This window comes from Oryzias melastigma, unplaced genomic scaffold, assembly GCF_002922805.2.
Source record: "Oryzias melastigma strain HK-1 unplaced genomic scaffold, ASM292280v2 sc00742, whole genome shotgun sequence".
Lineage (NCBI taxonomy): Eukaryota > Metazoa > Chordata > Actinopteri > Beloniformes > Adrianichthyidae > Oryzias > Oryzias melastigma.
Genome location: NW_023417329.1, coordinates 1 through 17,045, shown reverse-complemented (window position 1 = coordinate 17,045; position 17,045 = coordinate 1). Strand labels below are relative to the sequence as shown.

The 17,045-nt window shown below is 36.4% G+C and overlaps 3 protein-coding genes across 5 annotated transcripts; all 3 read left to right on the top strand.

Annotated features, from left to right (window-relative positions):
- Positions 1 to 122: 122 nt before the first annotated feature.
- On the top strand, positions 123 to 6,656 carry LOC112141904 (transcription factor E2-alpha; the record flags this gene model as incomplete). Of its 2 annotated transcripts, none has more annotated exon segments than XM_024265109.2 (3): positions 123 to 364; positions 4,246 to 4,392; positions 4,483 to 6,656. In XM_024265109.2, coding segments are annotated over 2 exon segments (382 nt in total), but the record flags the coding sequence as incomplete, so codon positions are not given.
- A 1,056-nt stretch (positions 6,657 to 7,712) lies between these two features.
- Positions 7,713 to 10,291, top strand: LOC112141903 (cytochrome b-c1 complex subunit 10). Of its 2 annotated transcripts, none has more exons than XM_024265108.1 (3): positions 7,713 to 7,866; positions 8,630 to 8,755; positions 9,980 to 10,291. In XM_024265108.1, the coding sequence occupies exons 1-2, from the start codon at positions 7,817 to 7,819 to the stop codon at positions 8,748 to 8,750; spliced, it is 171 nt and encodes a 56-aa protein (XP_024120876.1). In that variant the 5' UTR covers positions 7,713 to 7,816; the 3' UTR covers positions 8,751 to 8,755; positions 9,980 to 10,291. The 2 variants fall into 2 exon arrangements, with proteins under 2 accessions (XP_024120876.1, XP_024120875.1); XM_024265107.1 differs by having other exon boundaries at positions 8,630 to 8,760.
- A 496-nt stretch (positions 10,292 to 10,787) lies between these two features.
- On the top strand, positions 10,788 to 16,896 carry LOC112141902 (methyl-CpG-binding domain protein 3; the record flags this gene model as incomplete). The annotated part of the gene is given in 5 exon segments (XM_024265106.2): positions 10,788 to 10,987; positions 12,862 to 13,018; positions 16,211 to 16,348; positions 16,556 to 16,646; positions 16,719 to 16,896. Coding segments are annotated over 5 exon segments (584 nt in total), but the record flags the coding sequence as incomplete, so codon positions are not given.
- Between the last annotated feature and the right edge of the window lie 149 nt (positions 16,897 to 17,045).

The following is a 17,045-nucleotide window of genomic DNA, read 5'->3' as shown; positions in this document are numbered from 1 at the left end:
AAGTTTTAAAATATTTTAGTATTTTTGTAGCTGTCATTATAGATTTATGCTTTAAATTAGGAAACAAAAGCCGCTTAACTCTGCATGTTGTGTCCTTCCCTCCTCATCCCTCGGACGTTCAGTAGTTTGGATACTGAGAATGATGATGAAGACCTTCCTGTGGAGGTCAAGGCTGAGCGGGAGAAAGCACGGAGGTTGGCAAACAACACCCGTGAGCGGCTGCGCGTGAGGGACATCAACGAGGCTTTTAAGGAGTTGGGCCGCATGTGTCAGCTCCATCTGAGCTATGAGAAACCACAAACCAAATTGATCATACTGCAACAAGCAGTAAATGTTATACTCAACCTGGAGCAGCAAGTTCGAGGTCAGTGGGTGACAGGAAGTGGAGGGGAAGGGTCTCAATGCACATATAACTCTTACTCAGCTTCACTTTCCAGCTCCTGTCATGTTTGTCTAAATTTACCCGAATAGAAATGAACTTAAAGATTTATATTTCGGCTAAAAAATGGTCCAAACTGAAGACAAGAGATGAGAAACTGAAGTTGTGTGATGTTTTTAATCCTGTCCATCTTTAGTGTGTCTGTGCTTATCTAATGTGGAGCTGCTGCCTCATGCTTTCACACTCTTTAAAACACATTTTTGTACTCTCATTTGCTTTTTCACTCATTTTATTTGACTAAACAGTATTTTTATGGTTTTTGTTTTACCTTCAGAAGCAAAAGTACACATTTTTCTTCAACTATCTGTCAAACTAACACGCATTCCTTTGAACTTCTTTTTCTGGGCTTTTAAACATGATCTCTTTCAGTTGATCCCATCCTTTCTCTAACCTTTTTTATTTTCTGTTTTCAGATGGAAACAGAGTGTATGTAGAAAAAAAACACTAATTCATGAACATGTAAACAGATTACAACGGGAACAGTCACGACTCCAGAATATTTGTTATTGCATGTAATCAGCAGCATCTACAGACATTATGCTAAGTCTACACCAAATGCGATTTGTGCCTCTCTTTTGACGCACGTTACATTTGCTACTCGTCCAAAAATGTTTGTAAATTTGACACTTTAAAAGAGGATCTACCATCAAAAGTGTTCTGCCTCAAAGCTACATAATAGTATTAAGTCTATGTCTATATACAGTCAGTGCATGGAATACATGGATGATGATGAGAGATCAGCTCCTCAAAAGCATCAGAAATCACATCTCAATGTCTGACCTCATGAGATCATTCAGAAACTCTCACAGAACGGTGAGATTCACCATCTACTGCAGGAGCTGTGTCAGAATAACGTCCGCTTTCAGCGGTACTTCTCGTCTCTTTGACGACTTGCTGTCCTGCGTTTGTCCAAGGAGGGAAAAAAATAAATATAAGAATAAAATTAGAGGACCTTTTTATTATTTTCTCATAAATAAGATAAATATCATAAAGTTTAGAAGGAGAACTACCAGAATTGTCTCCATGTTGGTTTTGAACTCGACCCACTAATCACGGGCCAAAGCTGAGTCCCTGATCGGTTGACACAATGCGAATGGTTCACCAAAGTTCAGGCTTGACACTCAAAACACACCGAAAGACCTCTGATTGCATCTTTACACTGACTTGACATTGAAACCAGACACCTCTGCAGTCGCGTTTGGTGTGAACGTAGCCTAAGGGGGGCACATCTGTGCACATGCGGCCGTTAGGAGTTCTCATCTCTTTCAGCTTCTCAACAACCTGGTTTATCACTTTAACTTTTGAAACTCTGGAGTCAAAACTGCCACTTCTGATCTCAGAGAATCGCATCACTCTGCCCAGTATGACTGGTTTGATTTTTATTTATTTATTTTTTTTTTTCATACAAATTCTGCATTTGTTTTTCGGCATTTATTAATATAACTTCTTCTATTTGATGTGGAGATATTTATTATCTGAATATTTTAGAAAGATGGACTTGCTGTAGTTCTTGTATTTGTCGAGGAATCTCCATCAATCTGTTGAATCTGAAGTCGAGGCGTTAAGTTAAAGTTGAATGTCAATTCTGGACCATTGATTGTGTTGCTGTTTGACAAAGGATATATTTTCTTGATTGCCACTGCAGTCGTCTCATTTCCTGTATAAATGTCAGCCACTAGTCCACAAAAGTCTTTGATTGACAGAGTCTTTGCAGTTTTATGGGCTCATTCTCATAACCACAACAAACCAGAGCAGAGACGTCCTTTCTCCTCGTCTCCAGAGTTTCAGAATGTGCAGCTGAGAAGATGGAAGAAGGGATTTGTGCTTATGGATTTATAGGAGTTTTCCCTCATAAGCAGTTTCTGATCCTAATTACCGGCCTGCGCTCATACAACACCAAGTGTTACCGTCATTGTAAAAGTTTACATGCTCATTCTGCATTTACTCTCCTTTTTTCCACGTAAGCTCTGCTTTCAGGTTTCCAAGCTTTGAAACTAATCATCTTCCTTCACATTCAGATAAATGCATCTTCATGTGATGTATTTATATTCACATACTCGTCTCTTCTCGTCTGTCCTCTGGCTTTGTGTCCATCCTGCATTTGGCAGAGAGGGTTGCTTCCTCCATTCTCCAGATCTTTGCTGCCCCTCGACTTCCATGTTGGACCAAATGACCGAAAGATATTTTGTCGCGTTAAGTTTATGACGATGATTGACCGATCCATTAAACTGGAGTGGATTTGAATAGACCCTCGTTGCTTCTCCTGGAGTTCAGCCCAGCTCTGCTCAGATCTTCTTTTTCATTGTGTAATATGAACTTATTAATAGGAATTTCAGAGGTTCAAATATTAGTAGATCTGTAACTATAGTTTTGGTGGAATCAGTTTAGGTCTAGCATGGGTGGTGTACCGGGTTTGTTAACCAGCCCCTCCGACCCCTACTTTTTGCTGCAGCCTTGTCACAGTGACTGATGAGAACCTGACTGCTGAGGAGAAGGAGCAGAGGGAGCGCGAGCGCCGCCTAGCTAACAACGCTAGGGAGAGAGTGCGCGTTCGTGACATAAACGAGGCCTTCAGGGAGCTGGGCAGGATGTGTCAGGTCCACCTGCAGAGCGACAAAGCCCAGACCAAGCTTCTGATCCTGCAGCAGGCTGTCCAGGTTATTCTGAGCCTGGAGAAGCAGGTGCGAGGTAGGTCAGCAAGAAGGAGATCTGATCAGACATTCAGCTGTTGAAGCTTTAGAGACTAAAGATTATCTCCTCGAGACTTTTTTTTATTTAATGCTTTTCATACATAATGATCATTTCTTAAAAAAAAAGGAGACTGGAGAAAGTTGAGGAAGTATAATCCTACATCCCTTCTCTGCCAAATGCATGAAGTTCATCTCCACACTCTGGATTTTCCTATTTTTCTGTCCTAACAACTCGATAGACTTCTTACTCGTGACGTCACAGAATCAATCCTCTCACCGCCATTTTGGGAGTCAAAACCCAGATCTTTGTTGCGTTCAACTCGACTGTCTGCTTTTGATCAGTACCTACCTTGTTGTCAGCAAGACCAAAAAAAGCCTAGACCTGCCACAGATCAGAACCAATGTTCTTATGGGAAGCAGCAAAGTTGAGAGGAAGAACACCGAAAGACTTTGACAGAATACAAAAAGCATTCATCTTACAGTAATGCAATGAGCATTCAAGTTGCAGTAGTAGTTTATTATCCTCTAGATACGAGTGAGGATAACAGAGACTGACAAAGATAAACAATTGGTTCAGGCTTTGCATGAACTTGTGATGCTGCTTCCTCACATTTGCATGTTTTAGGGAAAAGTTTGCACGTTTCTTCCGTTGTTCAATCACTGTTAAAAACAAAAAAAGGGCCAGTTCCAGCCTGCACTGGATTCCTAAATATTTATCACTTTTAGAAGAAATAAAATAGACCTACCTGACACAAAATGTCCTCTAGAGTCTGCTACCACCCTTCTCATTTGATTGTGACAATCCATCATTTTATGTCTTCATCCCCCCGGAAATCGGTAAAACGAGACACTTGAATTTGGAGTTTTTCTGTTCTGACAAACAATAGCAACACGTACCATGGTGAGGTTCGGTGGCTATTTCTCTGCACCAAAGTTGCAGATTTTACCCGACATATGTATCAAAACTATGTGTGGTTGACTCCCCAAATTGCGAACAACAACACTCGTGTGACATCACTGCAAGGGGTCTATAGTAAAAAATGTCTATAATTTATTTAAGTTGACATTCCTACTGAAAAGATGACATTTTGTAACTATTTTTCTTTTTTTCTGAAGAGCGTAATTTGAATCCTAAAGCTGCTTGTCTCAAGAGGAGAGAAGAGGAAAAAGTTTCAGGTGTTGACCCTCAGATGCAGCTGACTGGGGGACACTCAGCTTTAGGAGGGGACGGAAACAACTCTGTGAGCCATATGTAATCCTCAGGTCAGTTACTGTTTCTGCGAAATATTCATCACTTATTTCTGTTTTTATTTATCTAATAAAAATGTTTTTTTTTTTTGTTTTTCCTTTCAGTTCCTGTTGATTGTACAGCCTTCATATCATGTGGCCTTATCTGTCATATTCATGCATTCAGTGTGGGTAAAGCAAGCACACATGCGCACACTGACTCAGCAGGTGGCCACTTTCCAGGACAGGAATTCAAGCACAACAAGTAAAAAAAAAAATTAAAGGAAAAGGTCGGATCATGACGACTGAGGACATTGCTCAACATTAGGATGCTCTTAAAATGACATTTTTGTGTAAAGTTGCTTTATTCTCGGGAGCAAATTTCACCTGGATCAAACACTTTTGGATCAACTGCTCATGTGAGCAGAGTTTGGATTTATACGGACGGATAGTTATCGGCATTCCCTTCAGAAAAAGAGGTCTTATGTTTTTCAGAAACAAAGAGGGAGGAGTTATATCTTGTTGAAAAAAAGCTTGGGTCATTGTGCTTTAAAAAAAGTTTGTGTTTGACTTAAAAAAAGCAACAACAAAAAAATGTAAGACTGATTGAAAAGCTGACTGGTGTTTTGGATTTGCTGGTATTTTTCTTGGATTTATTGCAGCGGCTGAACGTGTGCAGCAGCCGAGTGTGTTACTGGGACAATTTTATTGCTTGTTTCGCCTCCCAGTCTCCACTTTGAAAAGTCTTTTGCATCTGTTACTGTCACTGCCATGCAAGTGGAATGGAAAGACTGGCAGAGAGAGACGCCACCACTGAGGGAAGCCCAGGACTCTGCATAAATACTGGATCCACTCTCTCACCGAGGCTGTTGTTGGACTTTCTTCACTATTGTGAAGTCGATTTTCACTCAGACGGGTCAGAGCCAGCATCAGCCTGTTGCCCCGCATCCTTATCCAAGAAGAAGTCGTGTTGGAGCAAATTCTTGCAGACAAATAAGTATTGAAAAGGGATCATAAGTGTTACCTTTGGGAGAATTCTCTCTTTTGCCATTGACTGACTTGTTTTGGTTGCTCTCTGTTGAGCAGTTGCTGTTTTTGTCCCTCAACCCTATTGAACAATTGTGGAACCTGTTATAAGGATCTTCCTTTTTTTTGATAATTTATATATATACAGTTTTTTTATTTTTGTTTTTTACTTTTGTAATATAGTTGTCAGAGGTTTTTTGTGAGTTTTTTTTTTCTTTGTTACATTGTTTTAATGTAAGATGACTCAAATTAGCTTCCAGGAACAAACTGGTGTTTTCTTTGGTGCCAGAGGCTTTGAAACATTAAAATTGATGACCTTTTTTATGTTCATTATCATCACATGTTGTGATATTGTTTTTTTATTTTCTAAACACAAAACACGTTGCAATTGGCTTTTATTTTTGCACACTGCCTAACATCCAGGTCTCTAATGAGTTTAAGGTAGAGGCAGACAAAGTGGCCATCACTCTTAACTTTCAGCTAATCATGAACTCCGTGTTGACTCTGAAAGGATGGCCTTAGTCATTTTCCTCCCCTTGGAAGTTGATGATTTCTTTCTAGTGCCTGATATGTGTTTGTGACATGTAAGATAATGTTGTATTCATTAAAAAAAAGAAAAAAAAAAAAGAAAAGTACCTTCTCGTATTACAGATGTAGATAAATAAGTTTACTTCAGTGACATCTTTTGAATGAAGCAATAAGTCTGCTTCAGTATATGCGTGTCATTAGATGTTCACTGATAAATAATGTGGTCTACAACTTTGACACTTATTGTAATAAAAGTTTACTTCCCATTTTTATGATTTTTTTATATGGTTTTGTTCTGGATTGGCATGTGTGCTGAAATACATGTCACAGTGTCGTAGTTTTATATTGTACGTTTATTTGTTACGATATTTCTCACATTTCTGACTTAAAGACAACCCTCAAGATATAGTTTTCTTTATCAGCTACTTAAACCTAGCTACTAAAGACTTTATTAAACCATAAATCTGCATCGATATAGCCTCTAAGATAACACTTGTGTTTCTTGTATTTGTCTGTTTCTTTTTTTTGTTTTGTTTTTTTTGGTTAAATGTTAATAGTGCTGTCCTCTGTGAAAGATGACCTGCAACAGTTATGTCTTCTCTCATGTTTGAGGACAAAATCTATCTATGGTTTGTCTTCAAAGTGCCTCAAGTTTGCTATTTTTATAAATATATAAATAAAATAGATATCAAGAACTGTTGTGTACATAACAGTGAAGTAGCAATAAATGTTCCAGTTTTAATAAATAATGTCTGTGTGTTTTTTTTAATAATTTACCTAATTTATTATTATGTATAGACAGGGATTATTTTTTAGGCAAACTTTATTAACAAAACTTAATGGCCATATATAGCTTTTATAAGAACACAAAGAGAATGAACAGGGGGAAAAATAGAAGTACAGTAGATGAAAAATAGAATCATAATTACAAGACACAATTCAGTAAATTAAAATGGGGGAACGTTCACTGTATTTTGTTATTTTAATTAATTTTTCAAATAAATTCAAAGCTTTTTAAATTCTTTGAATTTTTGGGAGAGTTATTTTTCATGTTACAAATAAAAGAGGTAAAGAAGGTTTCATATGTGTGCATTTACATTTATTTATATGGAATTTGGCTAAAAATAAATAGAATAAATGAACCTCATTTTCAGTTTCTTCAAAAAAAAAATCCAAATGTAATCTGTTCATAGGAAGAAGACTGTGATTTTCCAGCAGGTTTAGTTCAAAATTTGGTGACATCTGAACAAGTCCAAAATAAATGTGTAACTGAATCCAGAAGACTTTTGCAAAATGAACAGCTAGTACCGATATCCTTTTGAAATCTATGGAGGATGCAACATTTTAGTGGGATAATGTTTATATGATAATTTAAAATAAATTTCTCCTAAAAATGTGTTAGGTTAATACATCTACACTTTTTCTGGGGTAAATTAGAGATTATACTGTTCCAAAAAGAAATGAGGACAGTAATTTGTTGAGACAGCCCTTGGATAGATTTGTTGGATGACAGGTGAGAAAAGAAACCAGCATATGACAGAGTGGGGTCAGCAGAAAACAGCATTTTTAAACCAGAATAAACTGAATTAACTACAATTGACTTGATTAATGTGACTTAACCAAATTTAAAGAAACAGACTTTTTTTATTTGTAAGTGATGTCCTTGTTGTTCCAAAGATAGCATGAGTGAGGTAAAAAGTTTTGCTAAAAATGCAGAACCAGGTGAGCATCTGTATGTGAAAGTTTGAGTGCTTTTAAATTGTGTTTTTTGTTATGAAGAGTTACTTGGCTTTTATTTTTGTAGTCCCATGCTCGTACCGGAAGTGATTAGTGTGCATGCGCACTAGTAAGTTCTTTTCAGTGAGGCACGTCCTGTGTTGGAAGGGCATCTCTGCTTAATACCAACATGATTGGTAAAGTAGTTGGACAGAAATATGTGGCCATCGCTAAGTCGTGGTTAGTTGGTTTTATTTTTTATTTTTCCTTTAGATAAATAAATGTCTTTAACGAGGTGATTCTTAGCTAGCTCGTGTCCAACGTTAGCTGTTAGCCCAGTCGAGGTCACAGCTATGTTGACTTTAGCTTAAGCTAATATCACGATTTGACTTTAAAAAATGCTGAAACAACAACATAGAGTATATTTGCTTACATAACATTCACATCTTAAATTAAAATAACTACTCGAAGATGTCGCTGAAATGGGCCATCAAACGACACTAAATACACATTTATGTGTCATGTTTAAACTGAGACCTGTCAAATTTTGCTTCAATTTAAATCACGATTAGAGCCAAGTATCACTGCCAAATCACATAAGTTTCCCTCCAGTTTTAAGGTAAATTTTTCGAAAAGCTTTTAACATATTAGTGTCTGAACATTTTTTATGATTAGCTTTATGGGGGGGTTATAAAAACGCTTTTATTTTTGATTCATTCTGTTTATTATTTTTCTAATTATATGTACTATTTTACATTAAAGATTAAACAGTAGTTATTTTATATCTTGAATTTATAAATGACTCAAAACAATAAACATAAAATAAGCCTGATGTGTAGACTTTAAAATGTCCTTGTTGTGGGTAAATATTTGTGGAAGTTAACTGTTTTAAAAATAGTTTTGCTTCAATTATTAGGATTTGTTTGTTAGGATAGTACACATGTTTGTTATAATTAAAATGCTTAGCATAAAATTCATCATTCGTGATTTCTCTCATCCACAGGTTACCTACCTTGGCTGTTTGGGGCACGACAGGGGGTGTAGCCCTGGTCTACTTAACAGACTGGAGGCTGGTTTTGGATTATGTTCCTTACATCAATGGCAAATTCAAAAAGGATGACTAAAGAAGGTGAGGTAGGTCACAAGAGTGGCAGAGCTGCTGTTTCCCTACTTTGCTTTGGCACCCAAAGTCCGGCTCATAGGCCAAATGCAGCCTACGGTCAAATTTCCACCGTCCTGCAGGCTCGTTCATAAAATCAACAACGAGCGGCCCCCAGCACTTTCTAAAAACCTGTATAATTTCTTCATTGAGGTTGATTGAATGGCCTTTTAAACTGTTGTAAACCTGTTGTGAGACCCTTCTGGGACACTTTCTCTGCCATTTCTGACGTTTGAGTTGTAAATAAAAAAGAAAAGATGACGCTGACGCTTCCAGGACATGTGGACTAACTATTTAAAACCATGTGCTGACTTATTTGATAGTTGGTTAACTTTTAAACATAAATGTTTTTGGAGTAAAGTTGGATATCATTACCAAACTAATAACCCGATTTGATCTGAGTTTACAAATCTACAATTTGATTCAGTCTCTAGTTTAATGTGACTAATAAATAAATATTGGTTTCCTTGTCATTGTAAACTTAAATGTCATTTTTTTTGTCTAAGCTAAATTAGCTAACATTTAACTTTTTTTTTTTTTTTTAACAAGATTTCAGTCTAGTAGAACTCAAACCCTTCCTAAAATGATTGCATATTATAAATCTGGTGAGCTTTGAGCACATATGTGTGCACACTAGCATTCATTAGTGCAGAATAAACCCCTATGTTCAGCCACACCTCAGGTCTTATCTGTGGTAGATGATGGTCAAAAAGCTTTTTTTTTTTATTTCAAGATGCATTGTGTTCGACTGATGTAATCAAAGCAAAACATAACATTGAAAAAGGAAGAAAACATGCCAACATTTTTAGTTTAGTTTAGTATGTTGATGAATTCTTACCTGCAATAACACCTCTTACCTCTAGATGGCGCATCAGGCCACAGCTGATTAAACCTTTCTAGTAGCATCACTGATAATGTGATATTTTTTTTTTCTTTTGGTTGTTTCATGCTTATTTAGCATATTTGTTCTATATATTTAAGTGTTTTAAATGCCAACTTTTTCATTGAACTAAATGTGATGAAAAGTTTATCCTTTAAGTTTGCTGTTATTTCACTCAATGTGCACAAAATTAAAACACATTCATAAAGTTTCTTTGGTGATGCATATGTCAAAAGTTAGATTTTATTTATTTCTATTTTTAATACCATTTTGTTAATCTAAAATGTATTTTTTGTTTTGTTTTCTCTTTACAGATGGCATTTTTTGAGGTCTCGGATTACGAACACAAATGGACCCTACCTGTATTTTGGACATGGAAGTTTGCAGGATCTCATCATCTTCATCCACTCAACATTCAAGTGTTCATTAACATTTGCCAAAAAATGTTTTTGCTATCAAACATTTAAAAATCATGGATGAAAGAAAAAGAAAATAAACTACAAATATGATTTCTGCTTCTTTTAACTGCTTGGTGTGAGAGCTTCTGTTTATTTTGATCTGTGTTGCATGGGTGACATTTGTTTTGTGGTTTTCATACAAAATTAAAATGAGTATATTGTATCCTGTTTTGGTTGTGTGTGATTCTTGTAGTGCAGTGGTTCAAAAGTGCTACTACTACTTAGAAAAGGTCAAACTTGCAGCTTTATTTAATGTAAGGTCAGGAGGTTTGTATAAAATATGTGTTGGAGTGTGTTGCTCCATGAATGGTTATTTTATTTATTTTAGATATTTTTAAGACTTATACGTATAGTAAGCAAACTTGACAATATGATGGGGGGGAAAAGCTTTTTTTTTTTTTAGTTCTTTAGATTTAGGTACTTAATACAGACTTAGGCACTTAATACATTTAAATTGTGTATTTATTATAGATTTTTAAAATATATCTTTCAAAATAAGACTTTTTTGGCTAAAACTTTAACATTTTATTTATTTATTTATTTATTTGCTTCCCTTCAATCTGAAATTTTATTTACATTTTAATTATTTTCTCAAAGAGCAGCACGGAAATGTAAAAGCGGTCATATCTGGACTAGTTTACATAACAGCGCATGGATTACAGTGATTTTTGGGTTATTTGCCCTGGCGGAGTGATCTTTGTTTGCAGAAGTCCTGACAGCGGTTAACGACAGCTAAATTAACAGACTGTAAATTCATGACTGCACTTACAAAGAACAACGCCGTTTTCTGCTCACTTTGACCTCTTCACTATCAAAAATAAGAAGCAAGACAAAGCAGACATTCATGGCAATGGAAAGGAAAAGGTAGGGTTTGTCTAATATTTGTGGTTGCATGATTTGGGACTTTGGAGAAATTCACGCGTGCGTACATGTGTTTTGTAGTTTTAAGCAAATTACAGACGTCTGGGTTTTTTTCCTCGATGCTTCTTCGACACTACTGTTTGGTGTGTGCCGAGTGTATTACCTAAGATGCATGTCGGGATTGTAAACCTCAGTTTGTAAAAGTTCTTGGCTAGGATCATGATGTTCCGGCCGCTGCTAGCTTGATTAGCTTGCTAAGTTTCATTGTTTACACACGCTTGACTTGCAGCGCGCGGGGCCAGGTGTCACACCGAATTTTGTAACCCATGCTATTCTGTTTGCCCGACATCCGTTCCTTCTGATTTACTGAGAGTCCTTAAAGTTTTGGACTTTGTACGCCTGACCTCCTCAGAATTCTGTGACAGTGGCTGCAAACTTTGGATAAGTTACTGTTAAGTTGATAGACCACACATGAAGGCCAACAATTCTGGCCTTATGGGTAATCTGTATAATCCCTTCAGTTTATTTGACAGTAAAGGGTCATTAAAAACAAATACTTGGTATAAAAAATTATTTAAACAATTGTGGGTAAAAAAAAAAATAAATAAATAAAGTTTTGTTGCTACTACACTTCAAATTTGTTTTTTTAAATTAATTATTATTATTATTATAGTGCTGTTATAGTCAAACTAATGGCTCCTAAAGATTTGCATTTACTCACTTTTTTGCATATTTATTTTTCTTTATTCTGTTTATTCGCATTGTTTTTTTTTTAATTAGAATACACAAGGTTTTAACCAATTATATATTATTTGTCTTAGTTTCTAACTTTTGAATTGTCTAGAGAAAACTTGATGATTCCTTTCAAACTTTATATATAAAGCACAATTTTAAATGATCTTTATAAAATAATTATTACAATTGATTTTTTGTCAACTTGTTTTGATTTGTTTTTATTATTTTTTTCTGTGTAGCCTTTTGAGATGACTTAAGTTATAAAAAAGAATGAAAATGACGAAGAATGGACAAAAAATCAAACACATTAAAACTGTTAATCACTATAATTGTCTGGTTCTTATTTTTTCTTTATTTCAATAATATTTTATAGTAACAGTACCTCATTAGAGTATAAATAGTGCCCTGTATTAGCAAAGATTCTCTGCACAATATTATTTAAGCTTTATAACACATTGCTGATAGAGCAGCAACAGTTGTTGAAAGTGATGTTGGTGCAGAGAGAAGATGAGACGACCACATATAAACTCGCACATTTGTGGGATTAGTTATGTTATTTGTGCTTGAGTGAATGAGATTGAGCTCCATAGCAGCTTCAGCTTATCAAAGCAAAGTTCCAGGCTGTTATGGTTCCATACAGTTGTTCCACTTGTTACTAAGCCCTCAGTTGATTAAAAATAATAATAATAAATTTTTTTAAAATCTAATTAGCATATATGAACTATTTCTTTAGATGTAATCTACAAATTTTAGAGCAATTGCCAGATTAAGATGGATGTTATGACCTGAGACTTTTTGGTGAACTTTTCCTTGGCACCCTCCATATACTTGCTATATGTATTTTAAATATATGGAAGGATTTAAAAAGAAAATGTTTTCAACAATAACCAATTAATCACACAGACATATTTCTACACTCAGAAATAAATTAATTGAACCAAAAATTACCCAAAAATGTGTTTAATTAACATACATACAAACATTATAACATGGAGACTCTGTGCATTGATATGGGAAAATTCCCCTCTGTCAAAAATGTCACGTTCCATTTAAAATACATAGATTAAAGATTAATGAAACTTTCAGTTAATGCCCCAATGTCATAAGAAAGTGCTGTTGATTTTTTTTTTTTCTGCCTCTAGCCTGCCTGTGAGGCGTGTTCTCAACAAGCCAGCGATATTCCGCAGTGACCCTCGGCTGGATGCGACTGCCAGCCTCTCCAGGGGTGGACGCTCCCTCCAGCCCAAAGCGCAGCCCAGCAGGCACAAACATCTGTATGACGTCAACCATCGGGTCAAGGTGGGTGAGAACCTCTCTTCTAGTGTGTGATGGTACCACGGCAACCATTAGTGAGCTGAAGAGAATTTTGTTTAAAAGTTTTTTTTTTACAGCTTGCCCCACTTTGCACAAAGTATGGTAGTTTAGTGTCACTGATGAGGTTCAAATACATTTTTTGTCTTTGATCGAAATTTGCCACATTTGTGATAAACCTGTAGACAATTGAGACTTGTCTGTTCACTTTGTCACAATCTTATTACAGATTAAAAACAATTTTACAGTTAAACTCTCACTCCAATCATCTTTTATTTTGCAGTTTTAAAAGTGTTGTCAGTGTCTTTTAATTATGATTTTAGCCAAAATCAAAAGTCTGTGTCTTTTTCTAGGGCATAGTTTCTGTAGAGTGGCAGTAGTTCGTTAGATATTTGACTCTGAGTCGTAGGCGGGGCCTTTAATATTTAATACTTAATACTAAATGTAATTTTAAGTTTAAGTTTCTCCATATATGTCCCCTGTCATCATAAAAATGACGCAAAAAAATGTTGAAAACACAATTTTCATCAGAGTAGATCTGTAAGAAATGAGCAGTCCTCCATAATAAACTCAAACATCTTTGTTGTGTCCATGTCATGATGGTGCAGCATCGTTCTGAAATACAAAGGGGTTAACTTCATTTTTAAGTTTATTCTTTTTTAAAAACAGGGAACCTCTTCAGGACGAAAAGTTTCATTAAAGCTTCTTGAGTTGTTAGAGTTTTCGTTACAAACCAGAAGAGTCATGTGACTCTGTTACTTTCACATCAGCTCCAGCTGTTCCAGTCTGAAACAGCTTTCTGTTCACTTATCTGTTTCAGTTGACCAGATCTCCTTTGGTGTAGTGTGTGCTCACATGAAACAGAGATTGTATTTTTCACACATAAAAGCTCTACTCATAATACAGCTCACATCTAACGCTTCATCCAAAAAAATCCAGTTATTTCATTATAGAATTATACATAAAAAGCCAACTTTAGTGCAAGAACTTGTGTGTTTGAATATTCTTCAGAAAAATGCAGAGAATTCTTAAAGCACAGTTTATGCTGATACAGGTGAGCAAAGAATATAACGTATTGATGAAAAACTGTAGAATTGATATGTCCTGATCAAAATATCTGACAATCAGATGATATAATATATTAATTTAATCTATTTTTAGTCTATTTTTCACAGGCGTGTGTGTATTGTAGACCTTCTCAGACTAAAATCTCCTACTAAAAAAAAAAAAAAAAACTTTGGGGATTGATCCAGCCAAGTAAACTCAGAGAGGAGTCTAGACCTCATTAGAGTGCGACCTCCTTTTACGCCACTAGAACGTCCTCACATGCCTTCTGGCAAAGAGTCATTAAATGTCATGAGACCTGAACAGTAGCCACTCTATCTGAGGCCTTTCTGCTCTGCAGTGTTTGATGAATCACCCTGGAACTGTTGTTGGGTGAAACGATCAAATCTTACTCAGTACCCAAAAAACTCACGTGCTAAGTCTTTTATTAGTAGTTTATTGTAATAACGGTATAGTTGGACTCTTATTTTAGTAATGGTATCCTTTTATAATCTAGAATCAGAATTTTATATTGTGGTGAGCATCAATTCACACCGTTTTTTTGCAAAGACCTCTGGGAAATTTGTAGGGCACTTGATTTTGTCGATTTGGACAGCAATACAAAATGTCAAACACACTATATAGTGAATAGTGAAGGAATTCAGACATAGCCAAAATCTAATGCCCTAGAAATTTCCCAGAAGTCTTTGCAAAAAACCAGGGTGCATTGATGCTCACTACATTGGCGAATATAGACCACAATGCATTGCGTTTGAACATTTTTTGAGGAAAAAAAAGGGTTTTAATGTAATTTTTTAATAAACCATTAACGTCTTCATCGTCAGAGCACAGTGGAGTCATAAATAGAAATAGTAGAATCCTAGTATTGATTAGCCTTGGTCTTTTATCTTAAAAAAAAACCTTGTTTTCTCGTGATAACAAGATCATTTCATCATCACGCAAAAACAGGTCAAAGAAAAGGAAAAAAAGTAGGGTAGGCCATTGTATTAAATGATTACTTTAAACATGTTTTTAACATTGTGTTGAATCTGGCACCTGTCAAACACACTGAAGTATATAAATATGCATTTGTAAGAATTTGTGGCTCCTGCTTAGTTGTTTTTGAGAAATCAATGGCTCTTTAAGCTTTAAATGTTGCTTTGTTTTTTTGTGACCATAACCCAAGGAGAACTGAAGAAAGTAGCTCAGTTTTGTCTGTTTGGGGAACATTTTTTAAAGGTGTTATAAAAAGTGAAAACTAATATTTGTAACTTGGCCAAAACCTGCTGGATTTAATGAAAACGTTTCAGATGCAGAGACTCTTTAAAGTGTGTTTACATTTTTCATCGTTGCTCTGTTGATTCTAGAGAAAACCAGAATCATTTAATCTGTTTCTGTACATTTCTGAAGACTTTCCCATCACATTTTCTGACCTGTTAGTCCATCCTTGAATTATTATTATTTCCTATAACTGGAGCAGTCCCATGTCTGAACATCCTAATCCATTTATTGAGGTAAATTTGATGATTCGCAACAAAATTGCTGTGAGTTTAGACACATTGGGAGAGGTCGTGTAGTTCAGTCTGTGGCAGTTAAAGCTAGGAAATGATTTCTATGATCTTCATATGTTTATTTTATCTCTGAAATTTAAAATCTTAACATTGGAGGTTTGTTAAATGTCAAACCAAATCTGTATCGATGAGACCCCAACCCTGTGCTCTGTTTGATGACTGACTGCGGTTACAGTTAAGTGTGAATCTACGTTCACGCCGGGCTCTGAACATAAAAGTGTTTTGGGCTTCAGCATTAAAAACTCTTGCGTTCACACATACATATGCAAGTTTTTAAGTCATTTTGCAGGTTCTACGTGCAAAACGTAGAACTATTGATCAGGCGTTGAAAGTTAAACCACACATGTGTACATAGCTTCAGATTAACATCAGTAGTTTATTTTATTTCTGAGTTGAGATATGTTTTCTTACAGTAATAGTCCACGGAGCATCCTCAATAATCAATCTGTCTGCACTGACAAACGTGCTGTAGAAGTCTGTCAGTAAAATCCCTCATGATGCTTCAGTTTCATCCTGAGATCTGATGAAGACTTAAGGTTTAGTCTCACGGCGCTCTCTCTTCCAGATCAAGCCTGATTTAAACACAACACTACCCGTCCGACAAACCGCGTCCATCTTTAAACAGCCGGTGACCAAAGTGACAAACCACCCCAACAACAAGGTGAAGACGGACCCTCAGAAGGCTGTGGATCAACCAAAACAAGTAAGTCTGAGGCTGAAGGAAAACCTCCTCCTTCCCTCTAATAAGTGTTTTTTCTTCACCACTAAAGAATGTCGCTTGTGGATAATTTTCTGCACAGCTGTGGTCAGGCTTGTGTTTGCTGTGCTATTATTAGCCTGTGCTGGTGACTTGCCCCAGTTCAAGTGCATGAGCAGACATGCTTGTCTTCTGTTTAATGTTCATCATTAGTTGTTCTGGGAAAGGAAGCTGAGCGGCTTGAATGCATTCGATATAGCAGAGGAGCCGGTGAAATCTATGGATCTCCCCAAAGGCCTGCAGGGTAAGAGCAGCACGCTTATCGGACGCCGTTTAACGCAGTCGTCAACTAACCCGCGGCGCTTCGTTTCCCTAGGTGTCGGGCCCGTTTGTTCAGACAGAACGCTGCTCTCTGCCATCGCCAGCTCCCTGCACACCAGCCCCGTGCCCATCACCGGGCAGCTGACTGCTGCTGTGGAGAAGAACCCCGGCGTGTGGCTGAACACGGCGCAGCCGCTCTGCAAAGCCTTCGTAGTGACTGATGACGACATCAGGTAGGACAGGCTTTTGAAGGGTTCCAAATTTCATTCACACTTAAAAGTATGTTTCTTTCTGTTAACCAAGCAGGGAAAGTCATTGAATTTATACACCTCAAAAAAAGACGTCAGCAGATTTAAAAAAACATTTACTTGACCTAATTTAG